The sequence below is a fragment of the Phyllostomus discolor genome, chromosome 2 (assembly GCF_004126475.2).
Source record: "Phyllostomus discolor isolate MPI-MPIP mPhyDis1 chromosome 2, mPhyDis1.pri.v3, whole genome shotgun sequence".
NCBI lineage: Eukaryota > Metazoa > Chordata > Mammalia > Chiroptera > Phyllostomidae > Phyllostomus > Phyllostomus discolor.
In genome coordinates, this window is record NC_040904.2 from 120,589,936 (window position 1) to 120,611,272 (window position 21,337).

A 21,337-nucleotide genomic window follows, 5' to 3' on the forward strand; every position below is an offset into this window, starting at 1 on the left:
GTATGGCAGAACCAAGAGGAAGCAGCCAGGACACATCCAGGCACGAGGGGCTCACCAGGAGCCAGGACAGAGAGGCTTTTAACCTGAACATTTAATGTTCATGACTATGACTATTTCAAGCAGCAGCTCACGTTCTCTAAAAGGTTTTCAATATTAATTTTTACTTGCTCTAGTATAAACATACCTCATATGACTCTTTTGAAAAGTAGAAAATAGAAATAAATGATGTAACACCAACAAGACAGGAAAAATTAGGCAGAGGTCCTTGTCCTCTAAAGGATTTCTAGATTTGAAAATGTCATTATTATTCAATAAAACACTTTGGGTAGGGGAAGGGGGTTTAAGTCAACACCATACAAATTTAACTCCTCCTAAAACAGAGATACATTTTAAAAAGCTAATTATAAACCAAATGTAAGGAATATGATTAACAGAATGAGAGGTGAGAGGTGCTTACATAAGAAATGACAAATACACACAAGGGAGAGCACCGGTTTATACCTGAGGGCATCAGCACCATATTTATGGATGATTGAAAGTGGATCTGGATAATTCTTTTTTCGTTTGCTCATTTTTTGGCCATCACTTGAAAAACAAAAGGGAGATGTCAAATAAGTTAACTTTACAGTATCTTTATATATGGTTATAGATATTTTCAATTGGAATATATAAATGCAAATGGCATACAAGTAAATGTTAAGGTACAACAATAAAGTTGTTTTGTTAATACCAGTGGGCTTGTTTTTTAAATACTGTGTTGAGTCCATGAAGAACCTTCAGGGTAGACAAAGGTAGCAGGACATCATAATTTAACAGTAAAAAATATAGACTAGGCAGTTATCCCAGAGAAATGAAAGTCTACAGTTATGCAAAACCTGTACCCAAGTTCATGGCATTATTCACTGTCTGCAAAAACTTGAAACAACCCCAAGGTCCTTTAGCACGTGAATAGTCAAACTTAGGGTCACCCACACAGTAAAGAGAAGGAAACACAGATACACGAGCACCTGAGGAACACCCAGGGAAAAACACTGACCAAAAAAATCTACTCCCAAAAAGTTACATATGGTATGATTCCATTTACATAACATACTTGAAATGGCACACTTATTTATTTATTGGGCTGACCACTTATTTATATTTATTTATATATTTATTTATAAACATATATATTTAAATGGATTCATTTATATTTATTTATATTTATATTTATTTATATGAGCTCACCACTTATTTATTGTGTAACCTTACTTTTTCTGTACCTCAAATGTCAAAACATGGTAATGAAAGAACACATCTTACACAGTTCTGGGGATTAAGTGAGTAAAGATGTGTAAATATTCACAACAGGCCTACTGTCATCCTCCCCACTCATGGCACATAAAGCTGGGTATCTATGTAAATATTTTTAATTTCTTATTTTTGTTTAGGTTTTACTCTTAATAACTTGAGGAAGTGTAATCAAAGGATTCCAATATAAAACCAGAAACCTCTAGAACTCATAATTTCCTAATATATTAAAAAAGAAAACAAAAATCTATATAAAGGACGAGTATACAGACTAAGAGCTATAACCGAAAGTACTTTAAGAAAGTCTAAAATGACAAATGTTATTTCATCACTAGAATTATCCCAAGCAAGTCCTCCCCTTTTGCCTACTCCATTATGCTTAGCTTCCAATCAAAGTCTTCCCCCTAAGACAGAGGAAGTGTGGAGACAGAACACAAAAGATGCAAAAGTACACAAAAACAAGAGTTAGATGAAAAGGAAGGTAGTAAGAAGTACAGAAGCAGAAAAGAAAAAGTAGTAAGAGCAGAGCTGGGGCATTCCTAAATTCCTCTATTCATGAAGAGTAGTAAGAGGAAGGGGAAATGGAACTTGTCAGGACACAAAGGAGTACACCTGCCTTGCAAGAATGAGTCCATTCGCAATCACATTCCTGAAGGGCGGCTGTCCAAAGAGAGCTGTGGCCAGCACCAGAAGAGTGTAAAACCTGGGAAAAAAACCCCACAAAGAAAGTTAAAAAACAAACAACAAAACAAAACCCCCAGAAGAAGTCTAGCACAGGAAAAAAACTGTACTTACTTATTGAACTGAATTTCTATTTTTGATCTGTTACACTTCTTGATAATCACTTAAGGCAAGGATTTTAATTCCAGTGACATTAAAATCATGCCAGGATCATTGAAAAATTACACACAAGACCTACTGCAGATCAGTCACGTTTAAGCTTCCGATTAGAAAAATACATGACTCAAAGCAAATAAAGGCCTGGATCGAGGTACTTGACCCCAGTTGCGGATAGTACCATTACCCTTCTTGGGAAGCCAGTTGAATAGCCTTAAGGCAGAGCACAGCAGGGTAGCAATGGGTGGCCTCTTGGGGCCTTCCCACATAACACAAGATGAAAATCAGATGTATGTCGCCATTAGCACAAGGTCATATGGGATAGTCTGATGACCTCCCCAACCCCACATGGCCAAAAAAGGCAAAAAGCACCCTTGTTCCAAAGTCTAAAGATAGATTATAAGAGCAGAGAAAATGTTTTTATTCTGTCAGATATCACATATGTCATTTATTTGCTAGCTAGCCTCACATCCCTATAAGCTGTACGAGTTAAGAGAGGCTCTTATGTCACCTCCAACCTGATTTTGCACTGCAAGACCATCACGAGACATGAATAGGTGATGTCATAGACCAGACTCCATGTCTAACATGAACACCTGACCTCTAAGGTATGTCAAGAGGACTCTGGTACCTAGGACAGGCAGCCCACAACTGAGTAAAGAGGAGAGGAGGAGTGTGCACAGGGAACCCATATAAGGACTGTTATTAGTTGTCAGCTGTCACCACTCCTCAGAGAATCTCCTTAGGAATAGGAGTTTGTGCCTGGTAGCTCTTCTTATAGCTAAATGGACTGTAAAGTGAAAATAGCACATTCCAAAGCATTAAGGCTAGAATTTAATCAGTTTGTGATGACTACCACAGTTTGCAAAAGCAAAAACACCACCAACATTCCTTAAACACCCCTGTAGAAACATTACTAATGAAAGTATAATTAGAACCTGGGCCAATCAAGCTCATCCACAAAAAGAAGGTAACTAACCTTTTTATAATTAAGAGGATGAGGGTACTGCTTTAAATAAGGCACCAGATAAAACCAATGCCACAACCCTCTCCCCAGGTTTTTTTTTAAATCTAGATTTTTTTCAAATGTTAATTTTGGAAGGCTAATCTAGCATCTGAGCATATTTCCAAGTAATCCTCTTCACATTTGTAGGACCCCACCCATTATCTTGTAGGTAAATACTTACTCGACATCTGAATAAATGACTTGAAGTGATCAAGCTATGACCACATATTAAGAGTTTTGTATCATTTACATTTCCAGTGAAACAAATCTCTATATTCCAAGATGTCAGTGAAATAATTAAATCTGAGACTACACCCTACCATAGAGAGAGATTCCTACTTAAAAGATTCCTAGCTTGGTCCTAAGAAGCAGAGGCCCTCTCACTTGACACAATCTTCCCAGCACATAGCAGATAAATACTAGGTGCTCAGTAAAATAACTGCTAAACAAAATCAAATCAACAAAACTCTTGAAAGAAGCAGGAACATACCATCCTCTGGTTTGGTCAATGCCTTCGGCAATGAAGTCTGCAGGAAATGCATCTTCAAACTCCTTCTTGTTTTCAAATGGATAATGAACTTGAGCATAGGGCATGCTGCCACTCTCAAACCAACAGTCAAACACTTCAGAGATGCGGCGCAGCAATCCCTTCCCACAGCGTGAAGGAATGGTCAGATGGTCAATACTAACAAACAAAAATATAGCCATTTCTATTAATTTTAAGCTTAACAGAACTTGCAGTTGAAATGCCAGCAGGAAACATAATTCCAGACAAACTTCATATGTATCTATGAACAGAAACATCAGCAGTCATCACAGGCTTACAGAGAGCATCAGAGGCACTCAAACTAGAAGTCCTCTGACATCTAACTCAAGAACAGAAGTCACCCTTCCTCCTTATGACACAAGTCATCAAGAACAATGTAATTCAGCAAATCAGTGTTTGATTTCTATATGTAGCTCTATGATCCACTATAGAGACCATGTCTTAACAGGCCAGGACCTAGCCCAATGCTCTCTGAATGACAGAACTGACATGAATAAAGCATTCAGAAACTGACCTCTCTCTGTGGAGATCTGAGATCTTTGCTCTTGACAGTTCTTCAAGTTCCGCAATTGATCCAATGCATACTATCTGTCAAAACAAAGTTAAAAAGCAGGAGTGCCAGAGAGGCAAAGATCACACAGAGTTAATTTCTGTTGACACTGAAGTTTAGAAACCTTTTGATCTACAGGATAGTTATCACCAACATGGCCTACCCTCATGAAAGACTATCTGAAAGACAGGTGACTATCTGAAGAGGTGAGCATACTCCACTTCTTTGCTACGTAGTCCCATATCGGAGGGAAGCCCTACAATGTATCTCCCCTGGGAGATGTTATTCAGACTTTAGGGAAGATGCTGGGTGTGCTCCTCCACCCCTGCACCACATGTCTTGGCGTACCCCAGATTATTTTCAGTAGTGAATAGTTTCTGAAGATTAGCTATCCATTCAATGTGAAGGGCTAATCTGTGTAGAAGGGTCAGCTCTTTACTGCTTGGAGCTGACAGCTGCTCTGTATAAAAGCTGAAGCTAGCCCTGGCTGGTGTAGCTCAGTGGATTGAGCACCGATGCGAACTAAAGTGTCGCTGGTTCGATTCCCAGTCAAGGCACAAGCCTGGGATGCAGGCCAGATCCCCAGGGGGAACTACGTGAGAGGCAACCACACATTGATGTTTGTTTCCCTCTCTTCCTCCGTCCCCTTCCCTCTAAAAATAAATAAATAAAATCTGAAAATCTTAAAAAACAAAAACCCAAATAAATAAAAGCCAAGGCTCCCTTGGTGGCCTCCTCCTTTCAGTGGCTCTGTCCTTTCTCAGGTTGCCTAGTTTCCCTCTATGAAAATGATTTTAAACATTCACAGCCATCACCTCAACATGTATTTCTTGGGCGTTTCTAATGTCCACATCTATGCTGAAAATAACCAGTGGAAGTGAAATAGCTAGACTTGTACACTAAGACATTTTAAGTTTCTTCCTCGCACTTGAATTCAGTTCATTAAGCTGAAATCTTCTAAGTCAAAGCTAGAACTAAATTATTGTGCTGAATCCAAATAGTTATAAGATGTTAGAATTATGTCCAGGTAAGGAGGCTGAGAGATGGGTCCAGCTGGGGCACTCACAACAGGAAGCATTATCTGATGGGGCAGCACCAACAGGGACTGGTATCAATTCTCACCCAAGGGTTGTCTGTTACCTAGTGAACACTCTTGGTTTCTTTCTCTGCATCTTCCTGATCAGTCCTGAAAAGTCTTCCAATTGAGCTATTTTACTGTTGCCTTTCAGGTCCCTATGTACTAGAAATTTACTGATGTCCCTGGGCCACTGTGGTTCATGACGGCTCTAATTCTAATGCTCTCAGCTTTCAGCAACAGACATGAAAAGAAGGTCCCATCACGGGAATACATCTGAAGTCCTATATATATATTTATGTATACATACACTCATACAATCATTTATTTTCAGATTAAAAGTCTGCAATGCTTTTGTATTTTTTTTTAGTCTTCCTTTTTCATTGCTCTAACTGAAGGGTATAGAGCAGGGGTGTCAAACTCATTTTCACTGGGGGTCACATCAGCCTCAAGGTTGCCTTCAAAGGGCCGAAATAATTTTAGGACTGTATAAATGTAACTACTCCTTAACTGTTAAAGGGCCGAAATTATATTCAGCCCTTTAGCAACAGAAACAATTTAATGTGTGTTCCCAGAAAAAAACACAAATTACATTCAAGGAAAACTAAAGTAAAAATAAACTTAAAATGCTAACATTCTTATTTAGTTATGATAAAGGAAAGAAAAATTAGGGGAAAAAAAGGGGGGGGGGGAAGAGACCATATTCTTTTGCCCCCATATTCAGATGAAACAAACAAACAAAAAAGGTCTCAACAAGAGTCAACATACAAAACTACCACCAGCCTCACCTCCTCGAAGTCCTCACTGACCCACAGTGGGATAGGGGTGCCCCAGTATCTGTTTCTGGAAATTGCCCAGTCACGTGCATCTCTCAGCCAATTCCCAAATCGCTTTTCTCGCACAAACTCTGGGACCCTGCAATAAACAGGTCAGAAACCCAATCCACCTAAGAACATTACTAAGTAAATTTGTAAATGGCACCTGTAAAAACGCTCTGGAAAGGCTGATCTCAATCCTCCTGCGAGATTATTTTCTGCATGGACAGCACTAGATGACTCACAGTGGCTATATCTCCCATGAATTAATCCCAGTGAAGATGCTTTTTAATAGGAAACCTGACATCACCCATGCTTCTCCATCCTACTCTCCAAGTAGGACTGCCACAATTTTCTGTCACCAATGCTAGCAAGCCTGGCCCCACTAATATCTGCTTTCTGGGTATTTCATGCAATAGTTCTCTTACTATAACTCACTACTACAGGCATCCAATCACCTAGAAAATACCACTCTGAACAGGCAGGCTGTTGGTAGCTACCTCTCCAGGCTCACCTACAGTCCCCATGGTACTGCATGTTAGGCTCCAGCAATGAGGCAAGTCCCTCAGATTCAGCTTCTCACCTCATTGCTTTCACTAGTACCATCTGTCTGCTTTGCTAACCTTCACCCAGCAGTCCTTGTATTAGCCATCACTCCCCCAAGTTTCTACTGCCTCTGATTGCTAAATGACTCCTTATCCTTTGAGGTTCAGCTTTGCAAAAAACCTTCCCAAACTTAAGGTTGAGTTAGAGCACCCGAGGCTCCTGAACATTCTGTCTTTAGTCCTGTATCCTAAATGCCAGATTTTAGGCCTGCATGATGCCACAAGGCTCCCATACTAACATTCTATACTAAGCCCATCACACATTAGGAAAGCTAAAGAACTCCTTAGGTATAAAAAGAAAAAAAAATGCTTTTTCTTGAAAAATCAGGGTCACTTTCCTAGAAAAAAAGAGAAAGCTATAGCCTTTTGTTTATAATGCCTGGAGATTCTGCCCATTCTTCCAAAATTAAATGCAGCTTTTAAGTTCTTGTTAGAAGTACAAAATACTAATCTCTCTCCAAACTCTCAGTGAAAAACATTATTCTGCAATACATTGAGTCAATCTTACTTTATTTTTCTAACAGGTTGAACACACACCTCTGTGGTCAGATATTAGGGAAGAACAAGGCTTCTGTCCCTACAGTGCTTATCAATGAAGCCAGCCTGCATCTTCATAGTTAAGGAACTAAACAAGCATCAAAAGCAGTAGCTGATCCTTAAATAACACATGTGTAAATGGCAGAGTCCACTTATATACAATTTTTTTTCAACTGATTGACTTGTCCATCTCAAACCCATGTTGTTAAAGGGTCAACCCCAATGTTGGGAATCCACGGATGTGGAGAGTTGATTGTAGTTATACATGGATTTTTTAATGTACAGAGATTAATGACCCTTACCCCTGCATTGCTCAAGGTTCAAGTGATGTTATAAATGGATTTTGTGGGTATATTTAAAACTAAATGTTTACCCTGAAAGTTCAGCCAGATACTTTTCAGTCATTCTATTCTGTTATTTGCATAAACAGCAGTTTCTCATTTCTATTGGGCTTAAAAAAAAGACTCCTTCATGGACCTTATAAAGAAAATAATTACTTTGTTATGTCTTAGATGGTTATTAAAGTTATCATAATTGGGGGAAGTATAAACCAATACTTACTAACTATATATAAAGGACATTATGAAGACTCATGTCTCATTGCTCACCAGTAACACAAATCATTGTTCTTCAGCAGCTGGTCTACCATGTGTTCAACCCGCACAAACCAGCTGGGCACTGCTTTGTAAATGAGAGGAGTGTCCGACCTGGGGAAGCAGAAATGGAGGTGTGGCTGGTGAGACTAAGGTGTGCAGGTGCTCACGGTAGCAACAACCATTAGTTTCTCACTGATGTCACCACCACCAACTTGGCCTTCTGCCAACATTCATGTCTACTGCAAAACGAATGTCTATGTCTTTAGTATTGGTCATGGACCTACATAATACCAAGAAAAGTAAAAGTTAACAAAACAACAATATCAGAAAAAGAAGTCCTCATATAGTTCTGCTGGTGTGTGACAGCTGTCTAAAAAATGGTATCAACTTCAGCAAAGACAAAACGTGATGCCACTAAACATTCTAATTCACCCACATATTTAGAACCTTCTTTAAACGGTACATTGCATATTTCTCACTAAATTCCATTAGAAAATGTTAGGCCTGTCTTATCCTAAAGAAATGTGAACCCAACACAAACATATTTGTCTATGTGAGATAATAGAAAATATACATATATGTGCATGTACATACATACACCTTTGCCCATGGTTCTTGGCACAGAGGTCCTGAAACCCTTATAATTTCTTTGGTGATAAGAGCACTGGGAACATCTTTAGTTCTAATATTTGGTCTTGGATACTAGTTCTTGATATAAAGCTCCTAAAACCCTTGTAATTTTTTGGTTGACAGGAGTGTCTTTTGTTCTAATGAGGTGACTCTATATGAGGTTCCTTAGATGGGGGCTGGTCACCAGAAAGACCAAACCCAATAGCTTGGAATATTCAGCCCTGTACCATCCTCCTGATTAAATCCCAAAAGTATGGAATGTAGGGGGTTTCCAGGTTGAAGAACACATCCACATACTGGAAGGGTGAGCACCCCCTCTCCACAGGACAAATGCTCCTGCTCATAGGACCCTTCCAGACCTCTCCTTATGTATATGTCTTCATCTGGCTGTTCATGTGTATCCTTTTTAACAAATATACGTATTTTCAGGAGTTTTGTGAGCCTCTCTAGCAAATTAATTGAATCCAAGGAGGGGACAGCTGGAACATGTGATCTCAAGCCAGTCCATTGATCAGGGGAAAACTTGGGTTTGTGACTGGCATCTAGAGTGCGTGTGTGTTTGTGTCCCATTCTTGTGGGACTGATCCCTTAATCTCTGAGTAAATACTGTTGGAATTAAATTAAATAATAGGACACCCAGCTAGTGTCAAAGAAAATTGCTTGGTGTGGAGGAAAAAACCTTCACTATTTTGGTGACTCAAAAGTGTCAGAAGTGAAGTTTATAAAGGGAATAGTAAAGAAGACTCACAGGATAATGAAACAGTAGGAAAGAACTAATTTTTTTTTTCTGTAGAGCAGAAGGCTGTTTTTTTTTTCCTTCACAGTCTATGCCTATATTTCTCAGACAACGCCTGAGGAAGAAGTAAATGTATGCATTCATAAAATTATCCTCGAAACAAAAAGGCAGTTTCCAAACACTAACTCCAAAGAATACAACTGAGATGGAAACCTCAAACTGATGGAATGGGCACATACATTAAGTGCATGCACAAATCTAAAACTCTAACTACAAAACTCTTTTCTCCTTACCTCCAACAGAAAGGATAGCTATGAGTGAAGGTGCTGGCAACAAGAAGTCGGCCTTGTTCCTTCAGGGTCCTGATGATATTTTTGTCAGCATCCTGTTTAAAAAAAAAATGAAAATCTAGACATTCAAATATCCAACAGTACTTAGTAACACAATATAATTAAGTGTATTAGTAAAATCTGGTATTTGGTTACTTTTATTAAGAGTATACAGCACAAATAACAAATATACTATGAAAGACATGACCCATATTTTAGATATCTTGTAACTTCACGTACTTTTTAAGTATATTCCACACCATTAAGGTACTGAAGTTTTGAATCAGCAATAGTTACCCCAAAGTCACAAAGATGCTTCATGAGTCATCTGTTCAATTTTTTTAAACTCCTATGCTTAAAACTATAGCATGCCTCCTCTGAAGATACTAGCCCCCCACAATGTAGCTGATAACATGATCCATCTTTTCTGATTTTATGTGCTGGAAAAAAAAAAAAAAACCCAAAAACAAAAACAAACAATTTCCTGGAAAAAACATCCCAGATGAGGAAGCTATTTGATAAAAACTGATTAATGAAAAAATATGATGAAACCAACACCTTTCTATGTCATTTAGACACAAACCTTCACATATTGTCCCACAAAATCTGTCACTTCTGCTGTGAAACAGCCTGAAGCATCCACAGGGCAAACAGGGACAGAATCTTTCTGAATGATGTTGAAGTCCATACAGACCCGATAATCATCCTGGGGAAAAGTGGAAATGGTGGAGGGAGGGAAGAATAAAACAGTTTATGTGTGCATGGGGCAAGAGAGGAGGGTAAAAGGAGGTAGATTTTACAGGGTAAGTTTCCAATATTCTGATGTATAAAATGTAATCAACAGTAATCCACTGAAGTTACTTCAAAGACCACACAGAAAATAACAGAGCCTTATAGTTGCACAGGGGATTATATCATCTAGTCCAGTTTAAGCAGCCATTATTTCATAGACTCCTACATATATCAGAGTATCTACTACAAGAGAAGAAAGATATTATATGAGAGTATTAAAACAAAATCAAATTTGATTTATAACATCAATATGTATGAACATACAGGCATGATGAAAGCAGGAGCACATACAGAAGTTAGGCATAGCATATTAAGTACTGCATGATGCTTGATATGCATATAGATTTGCATCCTGTCAAGGATCACCTGAGAGATTGCAACACTGAGCGTACCTTTCCTAGATTATATCACAATGCTCAGAATACTTTTTGAGTAGTGTTTATAATTAGACCAAATGCTTATATGTAAAGCTTATGTAACAGTGCTCTGAATATTTTACTACTCAGATCGCTTCTTCTTCACCACTTCAAGGAAGGCTGACTGGTGCACTAGGTTTTTACCATGTGTTCTCCTGGCAAAATCCAACAACTATCCCAATTTAACAGATAAGGAGGCTGTGGCACAAAGAAATCCTTCACTGCAAAGTGGCAATGCTCACATTCAAAACCAAACAGCCTGGCTCTAGAGTCCAAAGTCTTAACTGCTATGCTATGCTGCCCAAATCTAAAATCAAAGGAATAATATCACAGGCCAGATGGTGAAACCACACTCTCATTTGACTTTAAAACAAGATAGAAAGGCAATGTTCCCACCTAGGCCTATGTTTAACTCCCACTGTGCTGAGGGGCTGCCTGGTATGATGCAATGTGTAGGTACCTGTCCATGAAGAAAGACCCCTAAATGTACTCGCACAACAGAAAGGACAAGTCTTAAACCCAGCAATTTGAAATATTTAGAGAACACACAGCCCCACGACTTAAACTAGCTGAGCGCAGCATTCCTGAATGGAGCTATGACAGGTCTCCGTCATGCATAAGTATGACTCTGCAGAGGTCACAGGGTATCACCTAACAAAATGCAGTATGAGTGGTCTCTCAGAAAAATTTCTACCAAATGGGATTAAAGGTTGTACTTCAGAGATCTGATCTTTTATTGTTACCTTAACCTGCCTGGCTTTCAGGACAGATACATGTAGTAAATAACAAACATTCACACTTTGAATTGAAAGCGTGGGCTTTGAACCAAGATGGAGCCATAGGTAGATACATATTGCCTTCTCGCACAACCAAAAGAAGGACAACAAATTTTAAAAAAAAGTTACCCAGACCTGCCAGAAAATCAAACTTCATGGAAGTCTGACACCCAAGGAGTTGAAGAAGAAACATTCATCCAGACTCATGGGAGGAACAGGGGGCTAGCAGCAAGGCAGTGGATGGAGGACCAGGCAGGTGAGACAGTGGCTGGCAGACTGGGTGGAACAACTGGGGAGTGAGACAGGCCACACAACCCAGGGTTCCAGAGCAGGGAAACAGAGCCTCAAAACCTCTGACTGAAAAAACCTGTAGGGGTTGAGGTGGGAGGAAAAACTCCCAGCCTCACATGAGAGTTTGTTGGAGAGACCCAAAGGGTCCCAGAAGGTACACAAACCCACCCGCCTGAGAATCGGCACCAGAAGGGCCCATTTGCTTGTGTGTAGCAGAGGAAGTGACTGAAAGCCAGTAGAGAGCAGAGCCTAGCAAGCAGCATTGTTTCCTCTCTGACCCTCCCCTACATACAGCGACAAGCAGCAGCAATGTGGGCTGCTCTACCCTCGCAAATACCCAAGACTCCGCTCTTTGCTACTTAACAGGTGCAATGAGACAAAAATGTGGCCCTAATGGAAGAACAGATCAAAGCTCCAAAAATACAACTAAGTGATGAAGAGATATCGCCAACCTATCAGATGCAGAGTTCAAAACACTGGTAATCACAGAAATGGTTGAGTATGGTCACAAATAGAGGAAAAAGTGAAGTCCATGAAAAGTGAAATAAAGGAAACTGTACAGGGAACCAACAGTGACAGGAAGGAAACTGGACTCAAATGAACGATTTGGAGCAGAAGGAAGAAAAAAACATAAAACATATGACCAGAAAAGAATGAAGAAACAAGAATTCAAAAAAAAATGAGGAGAGGCTTAGGAACCTCAGGGACAATTTTAAACGTTCCAACATTTGAATTGTAGGAGTGCCAGAAGGAGAAGAGGAAGAGCAAGAAATGGAAAACTTAGCTGAAAACATGATGAAGGCTACTCCCCAATCTGGCAAAGGAAATAGACTTCCAGGAAGGTCAGAGAGTCCCCAAGAAGTTGGACCCAGGAAGCACACACCAAGGCACATCATAATTACATTACCCAAGATTAAAGAGAAGGAGAACATCTTAAAAGCAGCAAGGGAAAGGGAAACAGTTAAGGAGTCCCCAAAAGACTATCAACAGATTTCTCTAAAGAAATCTTGCAGGCAAGAAGGGGCTGGAAAGAAGTATTAGAAGACATGAAAGGCAAGGACCTACATCCAAGATGACTCTATCCAGTGAATCTATCAGCCCTTATTATATGAAATGTTAAAGAGACTCATGTAGGAAAAAGATGATAATATAAGCAGTAGAATGAAAATGAACTCACAACTATCAGTAACCGAATTTAAAACAAAAACAAAAACAAACTAAGCGAACAACTAGAAGAAGAACAGATTCACAGAAATAGAGATCGCATGGAGGGCTATCAATGGGGAGGGGAGATGGGGTATAAAGGTATGGAGAATAAGAAGCATAACTGGTAGGTACAAAATAGACAGGGGGAGGTTAAGAATAGTCTAGGAAATGGAGAAGCCAAAGAACTTATATGTATGACCCATGGACATGAACTAAGCTGGGAAAATGATGGTGGGAGGTGGGGTGCAAGATGGAGGAGAATAAAGGGGGAAAAATGGGACAACTGAAATAGCATAATCAATAAAATATATTAAAAAGTAAAACATAAATAGAAAACCTAAACTACAATTCAAAATCAATATTTATTTATTTATTATCAGTGGAGCAAATATACCAGTTGACCCTAAAACTATCATAAATTAACTAAAACCTGACTAGTTCCTAAAACTCAAATAGTATTAATCAAGATTACTTTTACCCAATTTTTCTTCCATTTTAAACCATTTATTTATTTTTCAATTACAGTGGACATACAGTATTATATTAGTTTCAGGTGTATATTACAGTGATTAGACATTACATAACTTATTAAGTGATCACCCAATCCCGTACCCATCTGACACCATGTGTAGTTACTAGAGTATTACTGACTATATTCCCTATGATATACTTTACATGCCCATGACTATTCTTTTACTATCAATTTGTACTTCTTAATCCCTTCATCCTTATCCAAACCCCCAACACCCTACCATCTGGCAACTGTCAAAATATTCTCTGGCCCTGGCCAAGTGGCTTAGGTGGTAGCAGCACCGAGTGTACACCAAAAATATGCGGGTTTAATTCCCAGTTGAAACTCGTTTAAGAGGCAACTGATCAATGTTTCTCTCTCACATCAACGTTCTCTTGCTCTTAGAAAAATCAATAAATACATCCTCAAGTGAAAATTTTTAAAGAAGTTATTCTGTATTTATCAGTTTGTTTCTATTCTGCCTGTTTACTTTTTTAGATTCAATTGTTGATAGATATGTATTACCATTTAATTGTTCATATTTCTCTCAGTCCAACTTTAACAGAAACAACAAAAGATAAATGGTGATGCCCCACTACTGTATATATCATCTGTAGTGTTCCGTCAGTTCAGGGCATTTCCTCCATAAGAAAAAAGGCTGGTCTCCCTAAACCCTGCAGGAAAGGCCTGTCCTGTCCAAAACCACATCTCAGCTAAATCTTATGTCTTTTTCTTAAAGTATGTTTTATTGATTATGCTATTACAGTTTTCCCAATTTTTGCCTCTTTATCTCCCCTTTGCCCTGCACCCACCAACTCTCTATCATTACCCTCCTTAGTTCATGTCTACAGGTTGTATATGTGGGTTCTTTGAACTGTTTCTTACCATTCTTAACGCACCCGTCTATTTTGTACCTACCAATTATGCTTCTTATTCCCTGTACCTTTCCCCCTTATTCTTCTCCCTTACTTCCCCACTGAAAACCCTCCATGTGATCTCTATTTCTGTGAATCTGTTCCTGTTCTAGTTGTTTGCTTGGTTTGTTTTCATTTGTATTTTTTCTTTTTGGTTCAGTTGTTGATACTTATGAGTTTGTTGTCATTTTACTGTTCCTAGTTTCTGGACTATATTTCTTTGTTCCAGGACACTTGTTATGTTGTAAGGAGGCAGGGCCTTCGGTATACTCCAGGGAAGGGCAACCATCTTTGTTGCATTGTGGCATCATCTGTGGGGGAGGGGTCAGAGAGGGAAGAATGCAATTCGCTTGCTTGGCTCTAGCCCCGTTTTTCAATGAACTCTCGTGTGAGACTGGGAGTTTCTCCTGCAGTGGCAACCCCCATGATAGTTGATAGTTAGCTTTGAGTCTTAGTTTCCCATTCAGCCATCCCTGCCTCGCCTGTGTGGTCCACCACCTTGCTGTGGGTCTTCTCTGCACACCCGATTGCCGTTGTCTTTCTTATTGCTCTGGGTGAATGTTTCTTTAACTTTCTGGTTGTCAGAGCTCAATGAAGTTTGCTTTTCTGGCACTTCTGGTTGTTTATGGTTTTTAAAGATTGGTTGTTATCCAACTTTTGGCTGTGCAGGGAAGCTAAGGGTTTCTACCTATGTCTCCATCTTGGCCAGAACTCAGATCTTGTGTTTTATGCATGACAATTATAAAAGAGGGGTTTTGTTCTTATGTCTGTACACTGTTGCATGACCCAGTGCTCACTTTTGCTTATAGGAATGTCCTTTGCTTTTCTGAACATCAGGCTTGAGGATATCATTGTCACGGTTCCAGTCAGCTGGGCACACTTCCCTATGTTTGTTAGTGAACTGGAAAGCCTGAACCAGTCTCAAATTCTCATCAGAGTGGTCAATAGTAAAGTTGTTTATGCTGATCTGGGAAAGGATACCTTTATCAGCCTTCAAGACCCCATCATGCTGAACAATGGTGCACTTGAGGTTTGAAACCAAGGAAATGTTCATGGGTCCCGGTCCTCCTTATTTCTTGGGTGAGTCGATCCATGCCGGGTGACAGAAGGGAAAAGCCACACAAGCACCAATCACTTTGTAGTTGAGTTTCTTGAATTCTTCTGCCCAATCTCTGGAAGCAATGATATCCACGGGGCACACAAAGGTAAAGTCAAGAAGGTAAAAAAGAACGCAATATATTTTCCTCTGTAGTAACATAGGCTGATGGCTTTGAACAGTGTCCAATTTTACCATTTCCTCAAGTCATCTTGCTATCAGCAGCTGCGAGACAGAAATACAAAGACCAAATGGTAGGAAGATGCACAAAGCCTGTTCATTCATATTTCTGATTTTTCCTTCTTAAAGAAGACGCTTTAACAAGTCACATAACATAGGTTTGGTGGTGATGAGCTTTTAGCTTTTTCTTCTGAGAAACTTTTTACCTGTCCTTTGACTCTAAATGATAGCTTTGCTGGGTAGTGTAATTTTGGTTTGTAGGTCCTTGCTTTTCATCACTTTATTTTATGCTAATCCATTCTGGCCTGCAAGGTTGAGCAATCAGCTGACAGTATTATATGAGGTAGTTCCTTTATAGGTACGTGACTGCTGAGAAGATTCTATCTTTAGTCTTTCATTCTAATTATGATATGACTTGGTATGGTGTGGGATTCTTTGAGTTCATCTTGTTTGGGACCTTCTGTGCTTCTGGGCCTTGTATGTCTATTTCCATTACCAAATTGGGCAAGTTTTCTGTCATTATTTTTTACAATGTGTTTTTATTTTCTCTTCTTCTTCTAGAACCCCCATGGTGCAAATATTGTTATGCCTGAACGTAGGGGACTGGTTTGTTTTGGTCTGGTAAATGTGGCTCAACTCTGTATGAAAAACCTACAGAAGCGATGCGGTTGGCAGGAGCCAGACCTCAAACCGGGATTTCCCCATGGGAATCAGGCCTAGAAAATGCATACAGACTGTTATGGCTTGCTCTTGCTACAACTCCCTCACCCTGGTCTAAAACAGTGCTGTATATGTTTATTGCCTGTCTTCAAGGTAATTTCCAAAGCCTGTGTAAATTTTCCCAAGGATGGCGCTAATCAGTTCTCCGCCTTTCCCTTCTGCATTTGTTATTTTCATTTCCTTGATTGTACCTAAAATGTAGACAAAAATATTCTATGTAATAGATAATAAATCCTTCTTTGATGTAAACCCTGAGAAAACAATAAAAGTCTGTCTAGGCAAGGGTTGGTGCACCCTCCTCTTGAGAGACTGGCCGAGCCATCCCCTTTTCTCCACAGGATTGCTGTAGCCTGTGCATTGTTTTCATCTTAAGTCACAACAGGCAGACTCTGTGGGCCAGAGTCTGCCACACCTGAAGTTATCCCAGAGGCTCCTTACACTATGCTAATTTTTTGGATTCTTTTTTCTGTTCTAATTGTGTATGTTTTGCTCCTTATATTCAAAATTGCTGATGTGATTCTCAGCTTCATCTGTCCTGATTCCCTATAAATTTTTCATTTCAGTTAGTGTATCCTTCTTTTCAGACTAGTTCTTTTTTATGCAGTTGAGGTTCTTGCTAAGTTCAGTATTGTTATAACTAGTGTTTTGAATTCTGCATCTAGCAGATTGCTTGTCTCCATTTTGTTCAGTTCTTTTTCTGGAGTTCTGTTCTTTCATTCAGTTCTTTTTCTGGAGTTCTGTTCTTCCATTTGAATGTCTCATTTTAGCAGCCTTCCAGTGTTCGTTTCTACGTATTAGGTAAAGTTGCTATGTCTTTTAAGCTTTGTAGAGTAGCCTAGTACAGTAGGTATTCTCTAGGGTTGAATGGCATAGACTCCCTAGTCACCTAAGCTGGGACTTGAGGTGCACCCCGTTAGCCTTGATTGCTTTGGCACATCAATGAGAGGGATCTTCCCTCAGGCCAATCAGCTGCCAAGGACTGGCTGTGACCACTGACCACCATGGAGGACTAGCTGCGCAGGTCCCCACCCCAGAGAGCCAGGCTTACTTCAGCAGGGCTCCAGTGCCTGCTGAGTCCACCCCTTGAGCGTGTCACTTGTTGAGGTGGTTTGATGGTGATGCTTCAACGTGGTCTGAAGTATCCACTAGGTATGCTGGCTTTCTGGGAGGTGCAAGCCAAGGTCAGCCACTGACTCTATTCTGCGCAGGTTCACCTGGCATAAGCTACAATGCAATCTACAGCTGGCTGCTATGTGTGCTGGACTTGGAGGTGCCCAGGCGAGGCCAAGCTGTGAGGTAAGGTTGGCTGCCACTTGTGCCAGGCCATGGCCACTTAGTGAGAGGTATGGGGCATGCTGAGGCCCAGATGCTGCTTGTTGTAGAGATTTTTAGGAAAATCTGATGCATAAGTCAGGACACGTCATTGGTATGGAAGAGGCACAGGAAACAGCTTAGGTGAGTCTGAAAGCTGGGTGGAGTAGGGTCTCAGGGAATCACCAGGGCAGGGCTGTGTGAGCCAGGCTTATGGAGTCTCACAGATGGTGCCTGCTGTGAGAGAAGAGCTCATCTGTCAGCACTTCTGTCTGGGACAAAGCTGTCCCCCCAGCTCTCATCTTGATGCCAGACAATTCAGTTTCTTTCTATATGTCCCTGGTGTTTTTCAAGCTACTGCCCCAGCACAGGACGTCAAAGAGAATGAGTTTGAGTAATTCCATGCACAGGCCCTTTAACAGGAATGGCCTGGGACTTCAGAAGCCCTCTGTCTCCCTCAGCCTTAACCTTCACTGGTTTTCACAGCCAGAAGTTATGGGGATTTGTCTTCCTGGCACTGGAACCCTGGTCTGGGGGTGGGGCCTGGTGTGGAGCTAGGACTCTTCACTCATCAGGGGGAACATCTGCAGCTGAGACATCCCTCTTGATTTTTATCTGCCACAGGTGATTTTGGGACCTGCCCATTCTGTCTCTGCCCCTCCTAACAGTCTCAGTGATGTGGTTTCTTCAATTCTGTAGTTGTAGGACTTTCATTCACCAAGATTTCAAGTGGTTCTGAATGATGGTTGTTCTGTAATTTAGCTGTAATTTTGATGTGCTTATGGGAGGAGGTGAGTATAGGTTCCACCCAATTTGAATAGTGAACAGGTTGGTGATAATAAGTAATTGGTAGTTTTATTGGTTTTAACATTATCATGGTAGTATATTAAAAATAAAATTTCTCATCAATAATAGACATATACTGAAGAATTTGCAGACAAGGGTATGATGTTCAGGATTTGCTCCAAGAAAGTCCAGTTTAAATAAAAGCATGGGGGAAGAGGACGGATTAAGATAGATAAAACAGAATTCCCAAAATGTTGATTAATTGATGGAGCTGAATGATATAAACATATGGATTTATTATAATTTTTTACTTTTTAAATGAAGATTTCCATATTAAAAATATCTACAGACTTTAAATATGAAAGTGACCAATGGAAAAGACTAGCTTATCACCCCCGTCACTGATAAAATGATCAAGCAGAGAGGTTTGTGTAGGTCCCCAGTAACTGCTACACTGGCAGTAGTAACTGTGTATACTCCTGTAGCATCATGCACTCTGTTAAACACTCTTTATAGAAGGGTATTCCATTTAGTCCTTCTAGGTCTCAGGACAGGCAGGTACTATACCTATTACAGAAAAGGAAAACGAAATCGAGACAGGCCAACTAACTTACCCAGGGAGTGCCTATTATTGCAGGGCTTCAACTTAAAGATCTGGTTAGCTTTAAAACACGTACCCTTAACCTGTAAACTCTACTATTTTATTCATATAAAATTATATTAAAAGGACATTTTCAGAAAAATTGCTTTGGGCAAAATATAAAATTAACCACACCCTTTTCCCTTCTAATCACACAGTATTTAGTCAAGAAAAAGCAGAACCTTTCTGAAGTCTGATTAATCATGGTGACTGCACGACAGTGTGCCCTTGTTAAAACTCACAGAACTACATACTATAAAGAGCAAAATGTAATGCATATAAATTATGAGTGAATGAAAACACAGCTTGCTTTTTACAAAGACTAAATGCCCTTAGCCCACCATTTTTTAGAGATTAACTCAGGGTGAAAAGAAACTGCAGACGTATTTTATAAGCCAAAAAGGCTGATCCCATGGCTTAAGAAAAGTGGTGATCAATACACATGCACAACATGAAGACAATGACTTCGTGGGCACTGAAATTGACTTCTTATAATTACAATTGCAAGATCTGTATTACTCACTGCGCCAAAGTAAGGAGCTTGATGTACAACCCCAGTGCCTTCTTCCTCCCTCACGTAGCTGTCAACAAGCACAGTAAAAGCACCATTCTCTTTACACTGTAAAAGAAAACATTAGCAGGACTAAAGGATGAAACTGTACCATAATATAATATTAATTTGATAACAGCTTTTAGAGCTTGAGCTTGAAAAACTTTTAACATGTGAAATTCTTTTCAGCAACAGAAATGGCAATAATTCATATGGGAAGGAAACACGCCAATTCTATACAGTAGTTCATGAATAATCATTCAATACTTACAAATGAAATAGTTATCTAAAGACTTGCAGAGAAAATTTTCTAACTTTTTTAGTATGACACTGGGCCTTTTGATTAGTTCTCCTAGAATGATCCCCTACTCCAAACTACCCTCACACCCAGCATGTCCTTTAACATAATCTCACAAAATATACTCCTTAAACTATTCCTTCGTGATATATAGCTCACCCTTGAACAATGCGGGGGTTAGAGGCACCGACCCTCATGCATTGGAAATCTGGGTTTAATTTCTGACTCTGCAATTCACCCTTCCCATCCTTGAATTCAACCAACCACAAACTGAACACCATTTTTTCAATCTGCACTTGGGAATGCAAAAAAGTGTTTTTTATCCATGGTTGGTTAAATAAAATCGATGTATAAATGTACTGGCACCTTGTTCAAGCATCAACTATATTTTCAATCACTGCATACACTTCACTTTTCTTTCCACTTCAAGTCCAGCTCAAGGTATTCAGTTGTAAAAGGCAAAATTTGAAAGATGTGGAATGGGGGAGCCAAGAGCTATCATTTCTATCTATAAATATTCTACCCTAAGGTACCCCTGATGGGTAATGTTTCCAATTTTATTTCCTTTGCAGTAACAATAAAGCTAGGTTAATACATATAAGGTTATAGACCTACTTTTTCTATCGTCATCTCTTAACATTTTATTTCACATATCCTTTCTTTTAGCCCAACTAAAACCCTTTGTTTTCTTATCTGCCTTTGTAAAAAAGTACTTTCAGAAATGATTTTCACAATGAAAACTATAATCCTGAAAAAAAAAAAAGACATTAGTACTTCCAAGTTTTAAAGATATTCTGGTTGCATGTGAATTTCACAAGTGAACTCAGAACAAAGATAAAATGGCTTGCACAAATCACAGAAACAGCAACGAAGCCGGACCTGAAACAAGGTCATTTGGGTCCAAATACAATAGCATTTTCAACTCTTTAACTGTTTGGCACATGCTTAAAACAAAACATGAAAAATAACCATAAATTTTAATTCCTGTAACCCAAATCACCTGTAAATGTCTTTGGTGTGGTATCGCAGGTACTGGGGTGTGTCTTCAATGATACAAACATGGAGAGAGAATATGTATGTTCTTACAGTCAGATGTAGGGAACACAAAGGTACCTTACTGTTTATAACTATACCGAGAACCTCCACGCTGCATTCCTATCTCTGGGTCCAGCTCTGGATCTTGCCTCGCTGAGGCTGAGATTGGTCAAGTCAAAGAATTTGTAGAGTCTGTGTAACATTTACAGAAGGTTCCAGAAATTTCCAGAAGCTAAGTGAATGGATAGGTGTTACTCATCTT

The 21,337-nt window shown here is 39.6% G+C and overlaps 1 protein-coding gene and 1 pseudogene across 5 annotated transcripts in view; both read right to left on the bottom strand.

Moving 5' to 3' along the window:
• IARS1 (isoleucyl-tRNA synthetase 1) overlaps window positions 1-21,337 on the bottom strand; it is a 113,055-nt gene that overhangs the window by 58,255 nt on the left and 33,463 nt on the right. For all 5 annotated transcript variants that reach the window (XM_028531659.1, XM_028531660.2, XM_036018424.1 and 2 more), the window contains 9 exons: window positions 19,716-19,811; window positions 10,137-10,259; window positions 9,518-9,609; window positions 7,871-7,969; window positions 6,094-6,220; window positions 4,195-4,268; window positions 3,624-3,818; window positions 1,907-1,993; window positions 502-585 (listed from right to left, as the gene is read on the bottom strand). In XM_028531659.1, coding sequence (XP_028387460.1) covers window positions 502-585; window positions 1,907-1,993; window positions 3,624-3,818; window positions 4,195-4,268; window positions 6,094-6,220; window positions 7,871-7,969; window positions 9,518-9,609; window positions 10,137-10,259; window positions 19,716-19,811 — 977 coding nt within the window. The remainder of the gene's footprint in view (window positions 1-501; window positions 586-1,906; window positions 1,994-3,623; window positions 3,819-4,194; window positions 4,269-6,093; window positions 6,221-7,870; window positions 7,970-9,517; window positions 9,610-10,136; window positions 10,260-19,715; window positions 19,812-21,337) is intronic.
• LOC114512911 lies at window positions 14,999-15,734 on the bottom strand (annotated as a pseudogene).